At 41.2% G+C, this 16,813-nt stretch overlaps 3 protein-coding genes and 10 non-coding genes across 14 annotated transcripts; 12 read left to right on the forward strand and 1 right to left on the reverse strand.

Annotated features, from left to right (window-relative positions):
- Positions 1 to 922: 922 nt before the first annotated feature.
- Positions 923 to 5,658, forward strand: LOC111779262 (BTB/POZ domain-containing protein At1g03010-like). Of its 2 annotated transcripts, none has more exons than XM_023659378.1 (4): positions 923 to 1,394; positions 3,419 to 3,485; positions 3,667 to 4,866; positions 4,962 to 5,658. In XM_023659378.1, the coding sequence occupies exons 1-4, from the start codon at positions 1,303 to 1,305 to the stop codon at positions 5,502 to 5,504; spliced, it is 1,902 nt and encodes a 633-aa protein (XP_023515146.1). In that variant the 5' UTR covers positions 923 to 1,302; the 3' UTR covers positions 5,505 to 5,658. The 2 variants fall into 2 exon arrangements, with proteins under 2 accessions (XP_023515146.1, XP_023515147.1); XM_023659379.1 differs by lacking the exon at positions 923 to 1,394 and adding an exon at positions 3,139 to 3,333.
- Positions 5,659 to 7,797: 2,139 nt separating this feature from the next.
- TRNAR-ACG lies at positions 7,798 to 7,870 on the forward strand. The gene has a single exon. It is a non-coding gene; the product is annotated as a tRNA-Arg (tRNA).
- Positions 7,871 to 8,385: 515 nt separating this feature from the next.
- On the forward strand, positions 8,386 to 8,458 carry TRNAR-ACG. The gene has a single exon. It is a non-coding gene; the product is annotated as a tRNA-Arg (tRNA).
- Positions 8,459 to 8,655: 197 nt separating this feature from the next.
- TRNAR-ACG lies at positions 8,656 to 8,728 on the forward strand. The gene has a single exon. It is a non-coding gene; the product is annotated as a tRNA-Arg (tRNA).
- A 641-nt stretch (positions 8,729 to 9,369) lies between these two features.
- Positions 9,370 to 9,442, forward strand: TRNAR-ACG. Its single transcript has one exon. It is a non-coding gene; the product is annotated as a tRNA-Arg (tRNA).
- A 612-nt stretch (positions 9,443 to 10,054) lies between these two features.
- Positions 10,055 to 10,127, forward strand: TRNAR-ACG. Its single transcript has one exon. It is a non-coding gene; the product is annotated as a tRNA-Arg (tRNA).
- A 557-nt stretch (positions 10,128 to 10,684) lies between these two features.
- On the forward strand, positions 10,685 to 10,757 carry TRNAR-ACG. The gene has a single exon. It is a non-coding gene; the product is annotated as a tRNA-Arg (tRNA).
- A 540-nt stretch (positions 10,758 to 11,297) lies between these two features.
- TRNAR-ACG lies at positions 11,298 to 11,370 on the forward strand. Its single transcript has one exon. It is a non-coding gene; the product is annotated as a tRNA-Arg (tRNA).
- A 75-nt stretch (positions 11,371 to 11,445) lies between these two features.
- TRNAR-ACG lies at positions 11,446 to 11,518 on the forward strand. The gene has a single exon. It is a non-coding gene; the product is annotated as a tRNA-Arg (tRNA).
- Positions 11,519 to 12,173: 655 nt separating this feature from the next.
- Positions 12,174 to 12,246, forward strand: TRNAR-ACG. Its single transcript has one exon. It is a non-coding gene; the product is annotated as a tRNA-Arg (tRNA).
- A 70-nt stretch (positions 12,247 to 12,316) lies between these two features.
- On the forward strand, positions 12,317 to 12,389 carry TRNAR-ACG. Its single transcript has one exon. It is a non-coding gene; the product is annotated as a tRNA-Arg (tRNA).
- Positions 12,390 to 12,449: 60 nt separating this feature from the next.
- LOC111778268 lies at positions 12,450 to 13,555 on the forward strand. Its single transcript, XM_023657986.1, has 2 exons — positions 12,450 to 12,554; positions 13,236 to 13,555. Exons 1-2 carry the CDS (start codon positions 12,499 to 12,501, stop codon positions 13,420 to 13,422), a joined length of 243 nt encoding a protein of 80 aa, XP_023513754.1. The 5' UTR covers positions 12,450 to 12,498; the 3' UTR covers positions 13,423 to 13,555.
- A 1,459-nt stretch (positions 13,556 to 15,014) lies between these two features.
- LOC111778269 (monothiol glutaredoxin-S1-like) lies at positions 15,015 to 16,292 on the reverse strand. The gene has a single exon (XM_023657987.1). It carries the CDS (start codon positions 15,542 to 15,544, stop codon positions 15,230 to 15,232), a length of 315 nt encoding a protein of 104 aa, XP_023513755.1. The 5' UTR covers positions 15,545 to 16,292; the 3' UTR covers positions 15,015 to 15,229.
- Positions 16,293 to 16,813: the final 521 nt, after the last annotated feature.

Raw genomic sequence — 16,813 nt, forward strand, 5'->3', positions numbered from 1 at the left:
GTTAAAAAATAAAAAATAAGTAATTATGATTAATTAAACATCAATTAAAAGGGCGAGTTTTAGGCTTTTTAGCCTAAAAGAATAATAATAATATTATTATAATATGGGTTTGCCCCCACACCACCCATCTCATTATAACATTTTTATAAAATTTTAATTTTCCCCCTACTTTAATTAAGCTTTACACATAATTTGCACTTAAACTAACCTAACTTTTATCATTTTTATTATTTTTTTATAAATATTTTTTAATATAAATAAATTGTCGTTTTCAACCACATAGATACCATACCGTCATCTAATATTTTAATCTCAGTAGTTAAAATATTTATTATAATTTTAACTCTACAGTAAAAAAAAAGAAAAAGTAATTTTAATTAAGTTTTTTATTGGTTTAATTTTTTTTAATCAAAGATGGGACCACTCTAGTTAAACCAAAAGTATTTTAGGTAAAGTTCTAAATATTAAAAATATATATAAAAGGGGCTTTTTTTTAAAAAGATTTAAAAAATAATTAACTTTAAAAAATGGGGTAAATCTGAAAAGTAAAAATTGAAAAAATTTAAATTTTAGAGTGATAAAATAAAATTTAAATTTAATGAATGGTCATGAGTTTATAATCAAGGAAACTTTCTTTATTGGTACGAGGACTTTTGAGGAAGCACAAAGCAAAGCTACGAGAACATACCATGGAGAGTCGTGTTCATCTGGTATCAGAGCCATGAACTCAATCGTGCCAATAGAACTCAGCCCACGTCGGTATGAGACTTTTTGTTATACTCAAGGTGGACAATATCATTCCATCCGATTGTGTGAGTCCTGCTCACCTAAGAGGTGGCTTTCAAACACCATGATTACCACTCCGAAAAACACTGCAATGCAACCCATTTCAATTTATGAAATTTCTCCGACATTTAAACAAATGAAAAATGGAAAGTTCAATGGTTATTTCATTTCTTCATCTTTCCATTCACCGAAAAGTTCAATTCTACGATCACTCCTCTGTTTCTGCCTTTTCTTTTCCACTTTCTTGACTTTACGATTATGTTCATTATAATTACTCATTAAGCTAACGCGTTCCAAAGCCATTACATCCCTCTTTCAATCTTGCATGAGTTCATGTGGCTTTCCATTCACTCCATCCCTCTTTCTTCTCACAAAATGCCTTGAATTGTGATTTTCTTCGTGTATTTTGAAATGGGTTTCGATTTCTGAGACCGGTTTGTCGCTTGGATTTTGTGGAGTGGTGAATATATATATATATATATATATATATATATATATATATATATATATTTGATAATGGGGGTCGTCACTGTTGCGGAGTTGAAGCCGAGTATTTCCGGGAAGAGATCGTTTCGTCCTAGTTCGAGCATAAGGCATGCGACTGAGTGGTAATCTCTTGTTCTAACTCTTGATTACCAGTTTTCTGATGATGGGTTTGTGTGTTGTCTGGTATGTGTTTGATAAAATGCCATAGAGACTGTTTGGCTGTTTGGAGATCCTGGATCATGAGTGTTCTGTTGTGGAATTGAAATTCTGGTGACTTTTATGAGCATTGAGTATTATTAGCTCTTACTTGTCTTCATATGTGTGGCATGTTGAAGATTTATGACTTCTTGTGCTAATTTTAAGTATTAGTTTGTTGTGTTATATGTTTTCTGAAGTATTTGATACCGAGTTGAGCATATACATCTATTTGAATTTGTGGCTAGGCTATGGTGTTTTTGCTGTTGGAATTGGATGGTTCATAGGATTTGTTTTTTCAAATTTAGTGTTGAACAAAGTATTAGTTCTTCTTCTATTCGAGTTTAGATCCAACTTGATGAAAATTGGAAGTTATGCTCAAAATTGCTGAGTTATGTGAGATCCCACATTGGTTGGGGAGGAGAACGAAGCGTTCTTTATAAGGGTGTGGAAACTTCTCTCCAGTTGACGTGTTTTAAAAATTTTGAGGGGAAGTTGGAAAGGGAAAACTCCAAGAGGACAATATTTGCTAGAGGTGGGTTTGGGCTGTTACAAATGATATTGGAGCCAGACTCCGAGCAATGTGTCAACGAGGAGGCTGAGCCCCGAAGGGGGGATGGACATGAGGCGGTGCGCCAACAAGGATGTTGGGCTCCGTAGGGGGTGGATTGGTGGGTCCCACATCAATTAGAGAAGGGAACGAGTGGACGCTGGCCCCGAAGGGAGGGGGATTGTGAGATCCCACATCGGTTGGGGAGGAGAACGAAACATTCTTTATAAGGGTGTGGAAACTTCTTTCTAACAGACGCGTTTTAAAAACGTTGATAGGAAGCTCAGGAGATCATGATTTTTTGGGGATGATGTAAGACGTCTCATTCCCTCCGGACTGCAATTTTTCATCAAGCTAAGCTCTGGTTCATAGAGCTTCAAAATTGTGGAAGAAAACAAGTTATGTTTGAAAAGAACATAACGCACCTTTGAGGTTGACCTTGAACATCTTGAGACCAGGGGACAAGTTCACGAGGATTGGGGCTGATTGCTGTCTTTATTTGCTGCTTTATTATCAATTTGCTGAACTGCAATTCAGTTCTTTTCTAATCAATTATTTTCTAGCTTTGCTATCTCTTGTTTCTCTTGTAAGGACAGACAAATTGTACAACAGTAGACAGAGGATGCATATTTTATGGCTTTATATTCTATAAGATGCTTTGCATTGATAGTTTCTTGGATCGAGGAACAACATAGCCCCGGCCGAGCGAATCAGTCAACTTCAAAGTAGATTTGTTGTGCGAAGAGTGCGTTATGACCCGTGGCCGCCTACCTGGTGGGGGCGGCTCTTCCGTTGTGGGTAAACGGGAAACCCGAGATCATAAACTATAAGGAGCCTACTGCCAATGGTTATCTCCGACCATATGGATACTGTTCATGTGTTCTGCTAATGAAGTTGGACTGAACTGTTCCTTCTACCTTTTTGAGATTTTAACTTTTTAGTGTGTATCAGGGTCAGATCCCACATCGGTTGGAGAGGAGAATGAAACATTCTTTACAAGGGTGTGGAAACCTCTCCCGAACAGACGCGTTTTAAAAACTTCAAATGAAAGCCGAAAAAGGACAATATCTGCTAGCGGCGGTAGCTTGGACTGTTACAATCAGCCTCATTTGTTTCTTAATAATAGATCCATCATGCTCAGAATGGGCCACTCTTCTTGTTTGATAGTGTCAAGTATAGTGTTCTTGTCCATAATTTTGAGGTGCAGATAAAACCTTGTCATTTCATTCATGCAAAAGGAAAGTTTTCTTTTTATTTTCTTTTTGGCTGATGATAATCTTGGAAGGACCCTGCCAGTACTAACAATTAACAAGCATGTATGTTCATTTTTTCTTATTCATTTGGATGAGTCTTCTTGTTATCCTTATCGTTTCGTTTTCGTTTTAATCTTTCAAATCACAGGCCAATTTCTGATGTCTCCAGTGATCTCGCCATAGAAGTAGGCGGCTCGAACTTCGCGCTTCACAAGGTATGGGAATTCGGTTTAAAAATCTTTACAAATATGAACTTTGTTGTTAATTTTCATCAAGCTTTAGTGATCATGCTTCTGGTCCTGGTTTGTTGCTTAGATAAGAGAGATTTTAAGAACCAAAACAATATTGTAGTGGTTTCCTTCAAGATCCACTCTTACAATTGCCAATACTTTGCAGTTTCCTTTAGTTTCTCGTAGCGGAAAGATACGAAAATTATTGTTGGAAGCAAAAGATTCGAAAACGTCCCGGGTTAACCTCTCTACTATTCCTGGTGGACCCGAGGCGTTCGAGCTAACTGCAAAGTTCTGTTATGGTATTAATGTTGAGATTACATTATCAAATGTTGCTATGCTGCGTTGCGCTTCTCATTACTTGGAGATGACCGAAGAGTTTGCAGACAGAAACTTGGAAACCCGAACTGAATCGTACCTAAAGGATATGGTATTTCCAAATATATCGAACTCGATATCGGTTCTTCACCGGTGCGAAAGTTTATTACCTTTTTCAGAAGAGATCAATCTGGTAAGCAGACTCATTCATGCGATTGCTAGCAATGCATGCAAAGAGCAGCTGACTTCTGGCCTACTAAAGTTAGATCATAACTATCCGTCCAAAGCTGTTCATAACATCGAGCCAGAAACGCCATCGGATTGGTGGGGGAAGTCACTAACTGTGCTGAATCTCGACTTCTTCCAAAGGGTTCTATCGGCCGTGAAGTCGAAGGGTTTAAAACAGGATATGATCAGCAAGATTTTGATAAACTATGCTCATAATTCCCTTCAAGGCCTTGTTGTTAGAGACCATCATTTAGTGAAGGGAAGTTCCTTAGATTTGGAATTGCAAAGGAAGCAGAGGGTGATCGTTGAGACAATCGTGAGCTTGTTACCGACACAGTCCCGAAAGAGCCCAGTTCCAATGGCATTTCTTTCAAGTTTGTTAAAAACAGCCATTACTGCTTCGGCTTCGACTTCTTGTAGATCGGACTTGGAGAGACGGATGGGCTTGCAATTGGACCAAGCTATTCTCGAGGACGTTTTAGTTCCTTCAATCACTCATGGGATCAACCATAGCACTATGTATGATTCGGAATCAGTAGTGAGGATCTTCTCCATCTTTTTGAACTTGGACGAGGAAGACGACGACGAAGATAGTCACTTGAGAGATGAAAGCGAAATGATGTGTGATTTCGATAGTCCTGGTTCACCTAAACAAAGTGCAATTCTCAAGGTTTCTAAGCTATTGGATAATTATCTAGCGGAAGTTGCACTTGACTCAAATTTGATGCCTTCGAAGTTCATAGCGTTAGCAGAACTACTTCCCGATCATGCTCGGGCCGTAAGCGATGGCTTGTACCGAGCTGTAGATATCTTTCTCAAAGTAAGCATCTCTCTCACTTATCTCTTCTGTGGCAGAACTTTTTGCAATGTGACAGCATAATTAATCTTCAAACCCGATCTTATCGTCCTTCACAGGTTCATCCGAACATTAAAGACTCGGAACGTTACCGCCTTTGCAAAACCATCGACTGTCAGAAGCTATCTCAAGAAGCATGTAGCCATGCTGCACAAAATGAAAGGCTACCAGTGCAGATGGCAGTGCAAGTGCTATATTTTGAGCAAATCAGGTTAAGGAATGCAATGAATGGCAACCACAATCAGCTGTTTTTCGGTTCGACGAATGGTAGCCAATTTCCTCTACGATCGAGCAGCGGTGCAGGAAGTGGAGCCATCTCTCCACGGGACAATTACGCATCGGTTCGAAGAGAGAACCGTGAGCTGAAACTCGAAGTCGCTCGAATGAGAATGAGGCTTACAGACTTGGAAAAGGATCATGTTTCCATGAAGCAGGAGCTTGTAAAGTCACATCCTGCAAACAAACTATTCAAATCATTCACCAAGAAGTTAAGTAAACTCAATGTTCTTTTCAGGCTAAACAGCATCAAACCTATAGGGACGAAGAACAGTTCCGAAAACCGGTTCCCGTTTCAAAAACGAAGGCGACATTCGGTTTCGTGACTCTGAATCTATTGTATTTGGATGAGTTAAGTGAGAGTGTATAGTGTAAACTTAAATGTGATATTGTCTAATATGAGGTTGATAGCTATTGAGTGTTGATTCTGGCTGTTGCTTTGTTCATTCTCAAATGCAGACATTCTAAGCTTGTGTTCTATAGGTAAAGTCTGAATGTGTCACGGTTTTGAGCTCCAATTCAAGCTTCGAGCTAAGCTTATATTGGACGTTTTTTTATGATTAGACTCTACAATTCTGACACGAATATCGTTTCAACATACATACAACAAAATAACGATATGATTTGTAAATAACCAAACACAAAGTACTGATCAAATGGGATCGTACGTATCTTACAACAGTGATTTTTAATAATTATAATAATTATAACATGGTAGTGATATTGATATTGATCTTGTAACGTAACATAACATGATGAAATCGAATTGTTCTATAGGACAAAAGTTACAAAACATTTGACAACCCATGTGATGGTTGTGTTTCATTTGAAAGCGATTGTGCTCCTCATATTGCTTATTCTTACTTTTTTTTTTTTTTATTTTAACTAAAAAATATATTTCTTTTCTTTTATGGTTTTGAAAATGAGAATATTTGCAAACCATTTTATAAAATTTCGTTTTGTTATACGAATTTAGCTCTGGTGAATTATATTCAATTTTTTTTTTCATGTTTAAAAAAATTATATAAAAACGCATAATTTTTAAAAAGAAAATAAACCTATTATCAAAGTGAATAAAATTCTGTGAATTAGATACACGTATGACTCCATGGCCCAATGAATAAGGCGTTCGTCTACGAAACTAGAGATTGTGGGTTTGATCTCCAGTAGAGTCGTTTTCTTGTCTTCTTTTACTTTTGAAAGACAAAGGAATTGGGCCGGCCGCCTAAACCTAAAGATCCTACGACTCCATGGCCCGGCCGCCTAAACCTAAAGATCTTATGACTCCATGGCCCAATGGATAAGGTGCTCGTCTACGAAACTAGAAATTCTGGGTTCGATCCTTAATGGAGTCGTTTTTGTCTTGTTTTCCTTTTGAAACTAGACAAAGGAATTGTACCGGCCTAGGGTCATCTCTGGTTTCGATCCCCATGGAGTTGTTTTTTTGTCTTCTTTTACTTTTGAAAGACAAAGGAATTGGGCCGGCCGCCTAAGCCTAAAGTCCTATGACTTCATGGCCCAATGGATAAGTTGCTGGTCTATGAAACTAGAGACTCTGGGTTCGATCCCCAGTGGAGTCGTCCTTATCAATTAATTTTCATGTTGAAAAATGGATAAGGAATTGAACAAGCTGCCCAAGCTCTTTGGTTGGTATGACTTCATGGCTCAATGGATAATGCGTTGGTTTATGAAACCAGAGATTCTGGGTTCGATTTCCAATAGAGTCTAGTGGAATCGTTTTCTTGTCTTCTTTTACTTTTGTCTTTTGAGTCTTCTTTTCCCAATAGAGTCTAGTGGAATCGTTTTCTTGTCTTCTTTTACTTTTGTCTTTTGAGTCTAGTGGAATCGTTTTCTTGTCTTCTTTTACTTTTGTCTTTTGAGTCTTCTTTTACTTTTGAAAGACAAAGGAATTGGGCCGGCCGCCTAAGCTTAAAAGTTCTACAACTCCATGGCCCAATGGATAAGGTGTTGGTCTACGAAATCAGAGATTCCGAGTTTGAATTCCAGTGGAGTCATTTTTGTTTTGTTTTCCTTTTGCATTGAACCGGTCGCCCAAGCCTCACAGTCGTACGACTCCATGGCCCAATGGATAAGGCGCTGGTCTACAAAACCAAAGATTCTGGGTTCGTCTCTGGTTTCGATCCCCAGTGGAGTCGTTTTCTTGTCTTCTTTTACTCTTTTACTTTTGAAAGACAAAGGAATTGGGCCGGCCGCCGCCTAAGCCTAAAGGTCCTACGACTCCATGGCCCAATGGATAAGGTGCTGGTGTGCTGGTCTACGAAACCAGAGACTCTGGGTTCGATGGTCTTGTTTTCCTTTTGAAACTAGACAAAGGAATTGAACCGGCCGCCCAAGCCTTCTCGTCGTACGATTCCATGGCCCAATGGATAAGGCGCTGGTCTACGAAACTAGAGATTCCACGTTTTCTTGGCTTCTTTTACTTTTGAAAGACAAAGGAATTGGGCCGGCCGCCTAAGCCTAAAGGTCCTACGGGTCCTACCACTCCATGGCCCAATGGATAAGGTTGGGTTCGTACCCCAGTGGAGTCATTTTTGTTTTGTTTTCCTTTTGAAACTGGACAAAGGCATTGAACCGGTCGCCCAACCCTCACGGTCGTACGACTCCATGGCCCAATGGATAAGGCGCTGGTCTACGAAACCAGAGATTCTGGGTTCGATCCCCAGTGGAGTCGTATTCTTGTCTTCTTTTACTCTTTTACTTTTGAAAGACAAAGGAATTGGTTCGATCTCCAGTGGAGTCGTTTTCTTGTCTTCTTTTACACTTTTACTTTTGAAAGACAAACGAATTGGGCCGGCCGCCTAAGCCTAAAGGTCCTACGACTCCATGGCCCAATGGATAAGGTGCCGGCCGCCTATGCCTAAAGGTCCTACGACTCCATGGCCCAATGGATAAGGTGCTGGTGTGCTGGTCTACGAAACCAGAGACTCTGGGTTTGATGGTCTTGTTTTCCTTTTGAAACTAGACAAAGGAATTGAACCGGCCGCCCAAGCCTTCTCGTCGTACGATTCCATGGCCCAATGGATAAGGCGCTGGTCTACGAAACTAGAGATTCTGGGTTTGATCCCCAATGGATAAGGAATTGAACTAGCTAAAATAGATAGAATTGAACTAGCTAAAATAGATAGAATTGAACTAGCTAAAATAGATAAGGAATTGAACTAGCTGCCCAAGCCCTACGATCGGTACGACTCTATGGCCCAATGGATAAGGCGCTGGTCTACGAAACCAGAGATTCTAGGTTTGATTCCCAGTGGAGTCGTTTTCTTGTCTTCTTTTACTTTTGAAAGACAAAGGAATTGGGCCGACCGCCTAAGCCTAAAGGTCCTACGGGTCCTACGACTCCATGGCCCAATGGATAAGGTTGGGTTCGTACCCCAGTGGAGTCATTTTTGTTTTGTTTTCCTTTTGAAACTGGACAAAGGCATTGAACCGGTCGCCCAACCCTCACGGTCGTACGACTCCATGGCCCAATGGATAAGGCGCTGGTCTACGAAACCAGAGATTCTGGGTTCGATCCCCAGTGGAGTCGTATTCTTGTCTTTTTTTACTCTTTTACTTTTGAAAGACAAAGGAATTGGTTCGATCCCCAGTGGAGTCGTTTTCTTGTCTTCTTTTACTCTTTTACTTTTGAAAGACAAAGGAATTGGGCCGGCCGCCTAAGCCTAAAGGTCCTACGACTCCATGGCCCAATGGATAAGGTGCTGGTGTGCTGGTCTGACTCTGGGTTTGATGGTCTTGTTTTCCTTTTGAAACTAGACAAAAGAATTGAACCGGCCGCCCAAGCCTTCTCGAAACTAGACAAAGGAATTGAACCGGCCGCCCAAGCCTTCTCGTCGTACGATTCCATGGCCCAATGGATAAGGCGCTGGTCTACGAAACTAGAGATGCCCAAGCCTTCTCGAAACTAGACAAAGGAATTGAACCGGCCGCCCAAGCCTTCTCGTCGTACGATTCCATGGCCCAATGGATAAGGCGCTGGTCTACGAAACTAGAGATGCCCAAGCCTTCTCGAAACTAGACAAAGGAATTGAACCGGCCGCCCAAGCCTTCTCGTCGTACGATTCCATGGCCCAATGGATAAGGAATTGAACTAGCTAAAATAGATAAGGAATTGAACTAGCTAAAATAGATAAGGAATTGAACTAGCTGCCCAAGCCCTACGATCGGTACGACTCTATGGCCCAATGGATAAGGCGCTGGTCTACGAAACCAGAGATTCTAGGTTTGATTCCGAGTGGAGTCGTTTTCTTGTCTTTCCGATTCCCAGTGGAGTGGAGTCGTTTTCTTGTCTTTCCGATTCCCAATGGAGTCGTAGTCGTTTTCTTGTCTTCTTTTACTTTTGAAAGACAAAGGAATTGGGCCGACCGCCTAAGCCTAAAGGTCCTACGGGTCCTACGACTCCATGGCCCAATGGATAAGGTTGGGTTCATATCCAGCCGGCCGCCTAAGCCTAAAGGTCCTACGGGTCCTACGACTCCATGGCCCAATGGATAAGGTGCTGGTGTGCTGGTCTACGAAACCAGAGACTCTGGGTTCGATGATCTTGTTTTCCTTTTGAAACTAGACAAAGGAATTGAATCGGCCGCCCAAGCCTTCTCGTCGTACGATTCCATGGCCCAATGGATAAGGCGCTGGTCTACGAAACCAGAGATTCCACGTTTTCTTGTCTTCTTTTACTTTTGAAAGACAAAGGAATTGGGCCGGCCGCCTAAGCCTAAAGGTCCTACGGGTCCTACCACTCCATGGCCCAATGGATAAGGTTGGGTTCGTACCCCAGTGGAGTCATTTTTGTTTTGTTTTCCTTTTGAAACTGGACAAAGGCATTGAACCGGTCGCCCAACCCTCATGGTCGTACGACTCCATGGCCCAATGGATAAGGCGCTGGTCTACGAAACCAGAGATCCTGGGTTCGATCCCCAGTGGAGTCGTATTCTTGTCTTCTTTTACTCTTTTACTTTTGAAAGACAAAGGAATTGGTTCGATCTCCAGTGGAGTCGTTTTCTTGTCTTCTTTTACACTTTTACTTTTGAAAGACAAACGAATTGGGCCGGCCGCCTAAGCCTAAAGGTCCTACGACTCCATGGCCCAATGGATAAGGTGCCGGCCGCCTATGCCTAAAGGTCCTACGACTCCATGGCCCAATGGATAAGGTGCTGGTGTGCTGGTCTACGAAACCAGAGACTCTGGGTTTGATGGTCTTGTTTTCCTTTTGAAACTAGACAAAAGAATTGAACCGGCCGCCCAAGCCTTCTCGAAACTAGACAAAGGAATTGAACCGGCCGCCCAAGCCTTCTCGTCGTACGATTCCATGGCCCAATGGATAAGGCGCTGGTCTACGAAACTAGAGATTCTGGGTTTGATCCCCAATGGATAAGGAATTGAACTAGCTAAAATAGATAGAATTGAACTAGCTAAAATAGATAGAATTGAACTAGCTAAAATAGATAAGGAATTGAACTAGCTGCCCAAGCCCTACGATCGGTACGACTCTATGGCCCAATGGATAAGGCGCTGGTCTACGAAACCAGAGATTCTAGGTTCGATCCCCAGTGGAGTCGTTTTCTTGTCTTTCCGATTCCCAGTGGAGTCGTTTTCTTGTCTTCTTTTACTTTTGAAAGACAAAGGAATTGGGCCGGCCGCCTAAGCCTAAAGGTCCTACGACTCCATGGCCCAATGGATAAGGTGCTGGTGTGCTGGTGAGACTCTGGGTTTGATGGTCTTGTTTTCCTTTTGAAACTAGACAAAAGAATTGAACCGGCCGCCCAAGCCTTCTCGAAACTAGACATAGGAATTGAACCGGCCGCCCAAGCCTTCTCGTTGTACGATTCCATGGCCCAATGGATAAGGCGCTGGTCTACGAAATTGAAGATTCTGGGTTCGATCCCCAGTGGAGTCGTCCTTATCAATTAATTTTCATGTTGAAAAATGGATAAGGAATTGAACTAGCGGCCCAAGCCCTACGGTCGGTACGACTCCATGGCCCAATGGATAAGGCGCTGGTCTACGAAACCAGAGATACCCCAGTGGAGTCGTGTTTTGTTTTCCTTTTGAAACTGGACAAAGGCATTGAACCGGTCGCCCAAGCCTCACGGTCGTACGATTGCATGGCCCAATGGATAAGGCGCTAGTCTACGAAACCAGAGATTCTGGGTTCGATCCCCAGTGGAGTCGGTTTCTTGTCTTCTTTAACTCTTTTACTTTTGAAAGACAAAGGATGAACCGGTCGCCCAAGCCTCATGGTCGTACGATTCCATGGCCCAATGGATAAGGCGCTGGTCTACGAAACCAGAGATTCTGGGTTCGATCCCTAGTGGAGTCGGTTTCTTGACTTCTTTAACTCTTTTACTTTTGAAAGACAAAGGAATTGAACCGGCCGCCCAAGCCTTCTCATTGTACGATTCCATGGCCCAATGACTCTGGGTTCGATGGTCTTGTTTTCCTTTTGAAACTAGACAAAGGAATTGAACCGGCCGCCCAAGCCTTCTCGTTGTACGATTCCATGGCCCAATGGATAAGGCGCTGGTCTACGAAATTGAAGATTCTGGGTTCGATCCCCAGTGGAGTCGTCCTTATCAATTAATTTTCATGTTGAAAAATGGATAAGGAATTGAACTAGCGGCCCAAGCCCTACGGTTGGTACGACTCCATGGCCCAATGGATAAGGCGCTGCTCTACGAAACCAGAGATTCCAGGTTCGATCCCCCCTTATCAATTAATTTTCATGTTGAAAAATGGTTTGAACAAGCTGCCCAAGCCCGGTGGTTTGTATGACTCCATTCATGTTGAAAAATGGTTTGAACAAGCTGCCCAAGCCCGGTGGTTTGTATGACTCCATGGCCCAATGGATAAGGCGCTGGTCTACGAAACCAGAGATCCCGGTGGGGTTCGATCCCCAGTGGAGTCGTTTTGATCAATTGTTTTCCTTTTGAAAATGGACAAATGGATTCCGCCCAATGCCTGTCTCACGGTCGTACGACTCCATGGCCCAATGGATAAGGCGCTGGTCTACGAAACCAGAGATTCTGGGTTCGATCCCCAGTGAAGTCGTTTTGATCAATTGTTTTCCTTTTGAAAATGGACAAATGGATTCCGCCCAATGCCTGTCTCACGGTCGTACGACTCCATGCCCCAATGGATAAGGCGCTGGTCTACGAAACCAGAGATTCTGGGTTCGATCCCCAGTGGAGTCGTTTTCATTTTTTTATCAGCTTATTTTTCTTTGAAAATGGGGGAAGCAAACGACGCCGTTCTGCATGCTATAAATTTCTCCGTCTTAGTCACATTACTAAAATTTCAGACATGCCAGTTCTATTTTCTCGACTGGGAAATTCCATCCCCTTCTCCGGCCTTTTCAGGTAATTCCTCAAAACTTGTTTCTAGAGATTCTCTTACCAGCGTTGTTTGTTGAAAACTTTCTGTAATCTATAACTTTTGGACCAAGAAATGTTTATTCCAATGAATAATGTTACTGATGATTTGGTTTGCTTAGTAATACAATCGCGTCGGTCAAATTCTTGTTAATTTGTAATATTGATGTCATGCCGAGTGCCGGAATCGCAGTTTTATCACCAAGTTTATGTGCATGTCTTTGTAAATTTGATTTTGGTGGCTCTGTTATTTCTTTTGCTTGAGAGATGCTAATTTCTAAATCGAAAAATCGTTGGTACTATGCTTATGCTGAATTAATGTGATTTTTCATGCAAAATCTGATGGTAAGGGGCTCTAGAAGTGTTCTGTACAAACAGGTTTTGGTTAGTGGAACAAAATTTTTATTGAACGAGGTCTGGTTAGCTACTTTTTTCAAGTTAATTCTCTTCGATGTTTTTGTGGATGGTCTATTTCTGTGAACTAAAATTCTTGCATACTTGTGAATATTGATTTTAAGTTTAGATCAGCTTTAACTCTTATATGAAGAAAAGTGCACAATAACCTTAACTTTACAGCCCACCTAATTATTTCTAATCGCAGTTTTAAAAAACAGAAGCATAAAGTTGTTTGTCTAGGACAACTCTTAATGTTTTTCTTTCCCCGTATAGGCAACTGGAGCAAGAGATGGAAACTGTCATAAGGGTTTTGCAGCCTGGACCTTTGGGGATTATTGAACACAAGTTTTCTGCTGAGGAGATTCGCCGGGCACAAGCCACTGTTCGCGAAGCAGTAAATAACTGGCGAAGGAATACAAGTATTGAAAAACAAAGTAGTATGTCAAGTAATCGTATTTAGGAATTATACTGTTTCCATAGAGATTTTGAATGACATGTTGTGTAATTGCTTTATGAGTTTCTGAATAAAAATTAGATTAAATAGTGACATTTACTAAACTTGAAATAAAAATTGAACTCAAAAGTATGATATTGATAAAAATAGTAAGCCTACAGAGCATTTTACTTTCACTTGAAAAAACTTGTACGGGTCTTCCAAACAAGGCGGGAATGGAGTAGGTATGTGAGATCCCACATTGGTTGGAGATGGAAACGAAACATTCCTTATAAGGGTGTGGAAACCTCTCCCTAGTAGACGCATTTTAAAACCTTGAGGGGAAGCCCCGAAGGGAAAGCCCAAAGAGGACAATATCTGCTAGCGGTGGACTTGGGCCGTTACAAATGGTATCAGAGTCAGGCACCAAACGGTGTGCCAGCGAGGACGTTGGGCCCTCAAAGGGGGTGGATTGTAAGATCCCACATTGGTTGGAGAGGGGAACGTAGCATCCCTTATAAGGGTGTGGAAACCTCTCCCTAGTAGACGCGTTTTAAACTTTGAGGGGAAGTCCGGAAGGGAAAGCCAGAAGAGGACATTATTTGCTAGCGATGGCATTGGGTTGTTACAGGGTAGCAGCTACAGTTGGTCTAGTAATAGATTGTAGTGACTAGAGAAAAGGACACATGGGGGAGGAGAGTCAGTAGAGAGCGATGCAAGGGAGGGAAGTAATTAGTCATTTAGTAGGTAAGAACTAGGAACTTCGGTCTTCATTTTGGAGAGCACCAGACCTCTTGAATGCATGGTAGTTTTGTAGTTATTCTTTGTAAATTCAATACAGTTATCAAATTCACTTCTCTAACTATATCAGAATTCTATATTGGACATTGGGCTAGCACATGAAGAACATTATTCGGTATCTACTTTCTTTCTCCCAAGTGTTCATCCATTGCTTTCTTTCATCTTTCGCTTTTCTTTTCTCTCCTTCTTCTTATGAAAATACTACTGAAAATACTACCCTTTAGTCTGCCAATGGAGATTGGTGTTATCCAAAGTAATCTTGAGTGATTGAAAGAAAAACATTGTCGTTAGCATTTGGTAGTGCTTTTAGTGTAAGAAGAAAATTTCTTACTAAAGTTGGAAAATCATACTCTTTTTCGTTCTGTATTCAGTCTGTTCCCTTTGAGTGGTCGAGCGAAAAATTTAAGAACCTCATGACCGCACCTTGAGGTAATAATTTCATTGAAGAATTTAGATGTCTTACCTTGGACAAGAGGAGTTAGCTGAAGCTTGTTGGATAACAATAGTAGAAAGAGTTATAGTATGCTGCTTGAAGGATACAAGGCCAATGGCTAGAATCAACTTTTAGAGCTTATTACAGACTATCCAGGGAACAAACTTGTAGAGTCTCTTCACACGGATATGGAAATAACTTGGTTCTAGATCCCCATATCCTGACATGACCAAACCCTCCAATGCGTTCCAAACCTCAAACTCTAAGGGTTCACAAATCTTAGGACTCACAAAGCCCTAATTGTTCTAGGAAAGATCTAATGGCTTTGATACCATGTGTTATTGTGAGGCCAAATATGAGAGAATTCAATTGGACAAACGACTAATAAGCTCTTAAATGTACATATATATTGTAACAATCCGTATGTGTTACATGAAGAACAAGAGGGCAAAAAGTGCTGCGGTTCTTAACTTTGAAAGTCAAAATAGAGTCGAGAATCCCAAAACGAACCGACCAAAAACGAAAAAGAAAAAGTAGTAGAAGAAGACATGTATTATCATCAAGTTTCTCAAAAGTTGTGTTGAAATTGCGGCTCTTGATTCAGAGCCATATAGCTCTGGCACTTATGAGCAATGGCATAAGCTCATTCCTGACCTGCAGGCTCATGAGCTCTTTGGCACCACCAATTAACTTCTGCCCAATGAACACAGCAGGCACACATGGCTGGCATCCTAGTTGAACCAGCAGTGCCTCAATCTGCTGCCCATTGGGTATCTCGTCAAGCTCATACACAGTAGGATTTGCCCCATAGCTTGATATAAGTGACTTTACTGTATAGCTCATTGAGCATTGGCTCCTGCTGAAGATCACTACTGGTTTCTCAGCTACCAACCCATTCACTGCATTTATATCCATGGCTCTTGGAAATGTAAGTCTTTCTGTTATGATGGAAGTTTTTGTTTTTCTTCTGTTAATGAGTTTAACGCTTCCATTTTGGTCTATTTATACTGATGTGGGATTTTATATCATGGGATTCTCTGTTCATTTTTCTGCAAGTTGGAATATCAGAATCTTTGCCTGGTTTTCCTTTTGATTTTGAGATTGATTAACAGCAGAAAGGAATATTAGTTTCAGGAAGCTGTGTGATATTTGATATTGACAAGGTACAGTCTCATGGAAAATGTAGACAGTTAATGCACAAAACAAAGTTAAAGGTATCATTCTGAAAGAATGTACGAGAGATTGGTGAAATTATGGAGACATTTCTTCTGCTTTTGGCCATTCAGATTATTGGAATTTACCATGTGTCGAAGTCTTAGGCATTTATTGTTCACATTTCATAATATTTGAACCCCAACCAAAACCTAAATCCACCGCTATCAGATATTGTCATTTTTTATACTTCTTGTAACAGCCCAAACCTATCGCACTTTGGACTTTCTATTTTGGGCTTCCCCTCAAAGTTTTTAAGACATGTCTACTAGGGAGAGGTTTCTAGACCCTTATAAAGAATGCTTCATTCTGCTCTCCAACCGATGTGGGATCCATTACTAGGGAGAAGTTTCCACTGCTATCAGATATCGTCCTCTTTTGTACTTCTTGTAACAACCCAAACCTATCGCACTTTGGACTTTCTCTTTCGGGTTTCCCCTCGAAATTTTTTAAAACGTGTCTACTAGGAAGAGGTTTCCACACCCTTATAAAAAATGCTTCATTCTCCTCTCCAACTGATGTGGGATCTCACAATCCACTCCCTTCGGGGCCCAGCCCTCGCTGGCACTCATTCCTCTCTCCAATCAATGTGGGATCTCACACTTCTATTATGTTTCTCTCTCCATATCCTTGTCATTTCCGTAGTACTGAACTTGGCTTGGCCTAACCCTTTTAGGAGCATTTGCTTGGCCGGAGATAAAAGCTCGAGGCTTATCCAATTTTTAAAAACTTACTGATTTTCCTTTTTTCCTGAGCAAGATTTGGCAGCCATTTCTAAGCAAAATAATTCAGGGAAAGGCTAAGGAATGCCAGTGCTCGGATAATAAAGATGCTATGATGAAGTTATTCTTCCAGTATCTGCAAGAAGATCATCCTAGCAGTCATACATGAAGGAGTTGACATGTTAAAGGTCCCACCAAATGATCTTCTTCTTGCTCGCATTACCTGTAAGTGCTTCGAATTATATTCCCA

Source organism: Cucurbita pepo, chromosome LG17 (genome assembly GCF_002806865.2).
Source record: "Cucurbita pepo subsp. pepo cultivar mu-cu-16 chromosome LG17, ASM280686v2, whole genome shotgun sequence".
Taxonomy (NCBI): domain Eukaryota; kingdom Viridiplantae; phylum Streptophyta; class Magnoliopsida; order Cucurbitales; family Cucurbitaceae; genus Cucurbita; species Cucurbita pepo.

Bases quoted from the DNA above. Each gene is read 5' to 3' on its own strand.
- LOC111779262 (XM_023659378.1), top strand. From the start codon at position 1,303: ATGGGGGTCGTCACTGTTGCGGAGTTGAAGCCGAGTATTTCCGGGAAG. The intron at 1,395-3,418 runs GTAATCTCTTGT...TTCAAATCACAG, and splicing joins ATAAGGCATGCGACTGAGTG to GCCAATTTCTGATGTCTCCA. The intron at 4,867-4,961 runs GTAAGCATCTCT...CGTCCTTCACAG, and splicing joins CTGTAGATATCTTTCTCAAA to GTTCATCCGAACATTAAAGA.
- LOC111778268 (XM_023657986.1), top strand. From the start codon at position 12,499: ATGCCAGTTCTATTTTCTCGACTGGGAAATTCCATCCCCTTCTCCGGC. The intron at 12,555-13,235 runs GTAATTCCTCAA...TTCCCCGTATAG, and splicing joins CCCTTCTCCGGCCTTTTCAG to GCAACTGGAGCAAGAGATGG.
- LOC111778269 (XM_023657987.1), bottom strand. From the start codon at position 15,544: ATGGATATAAATGCAGTGAATGGGTTGGTAGCTGAGAAACCAGTAGTG.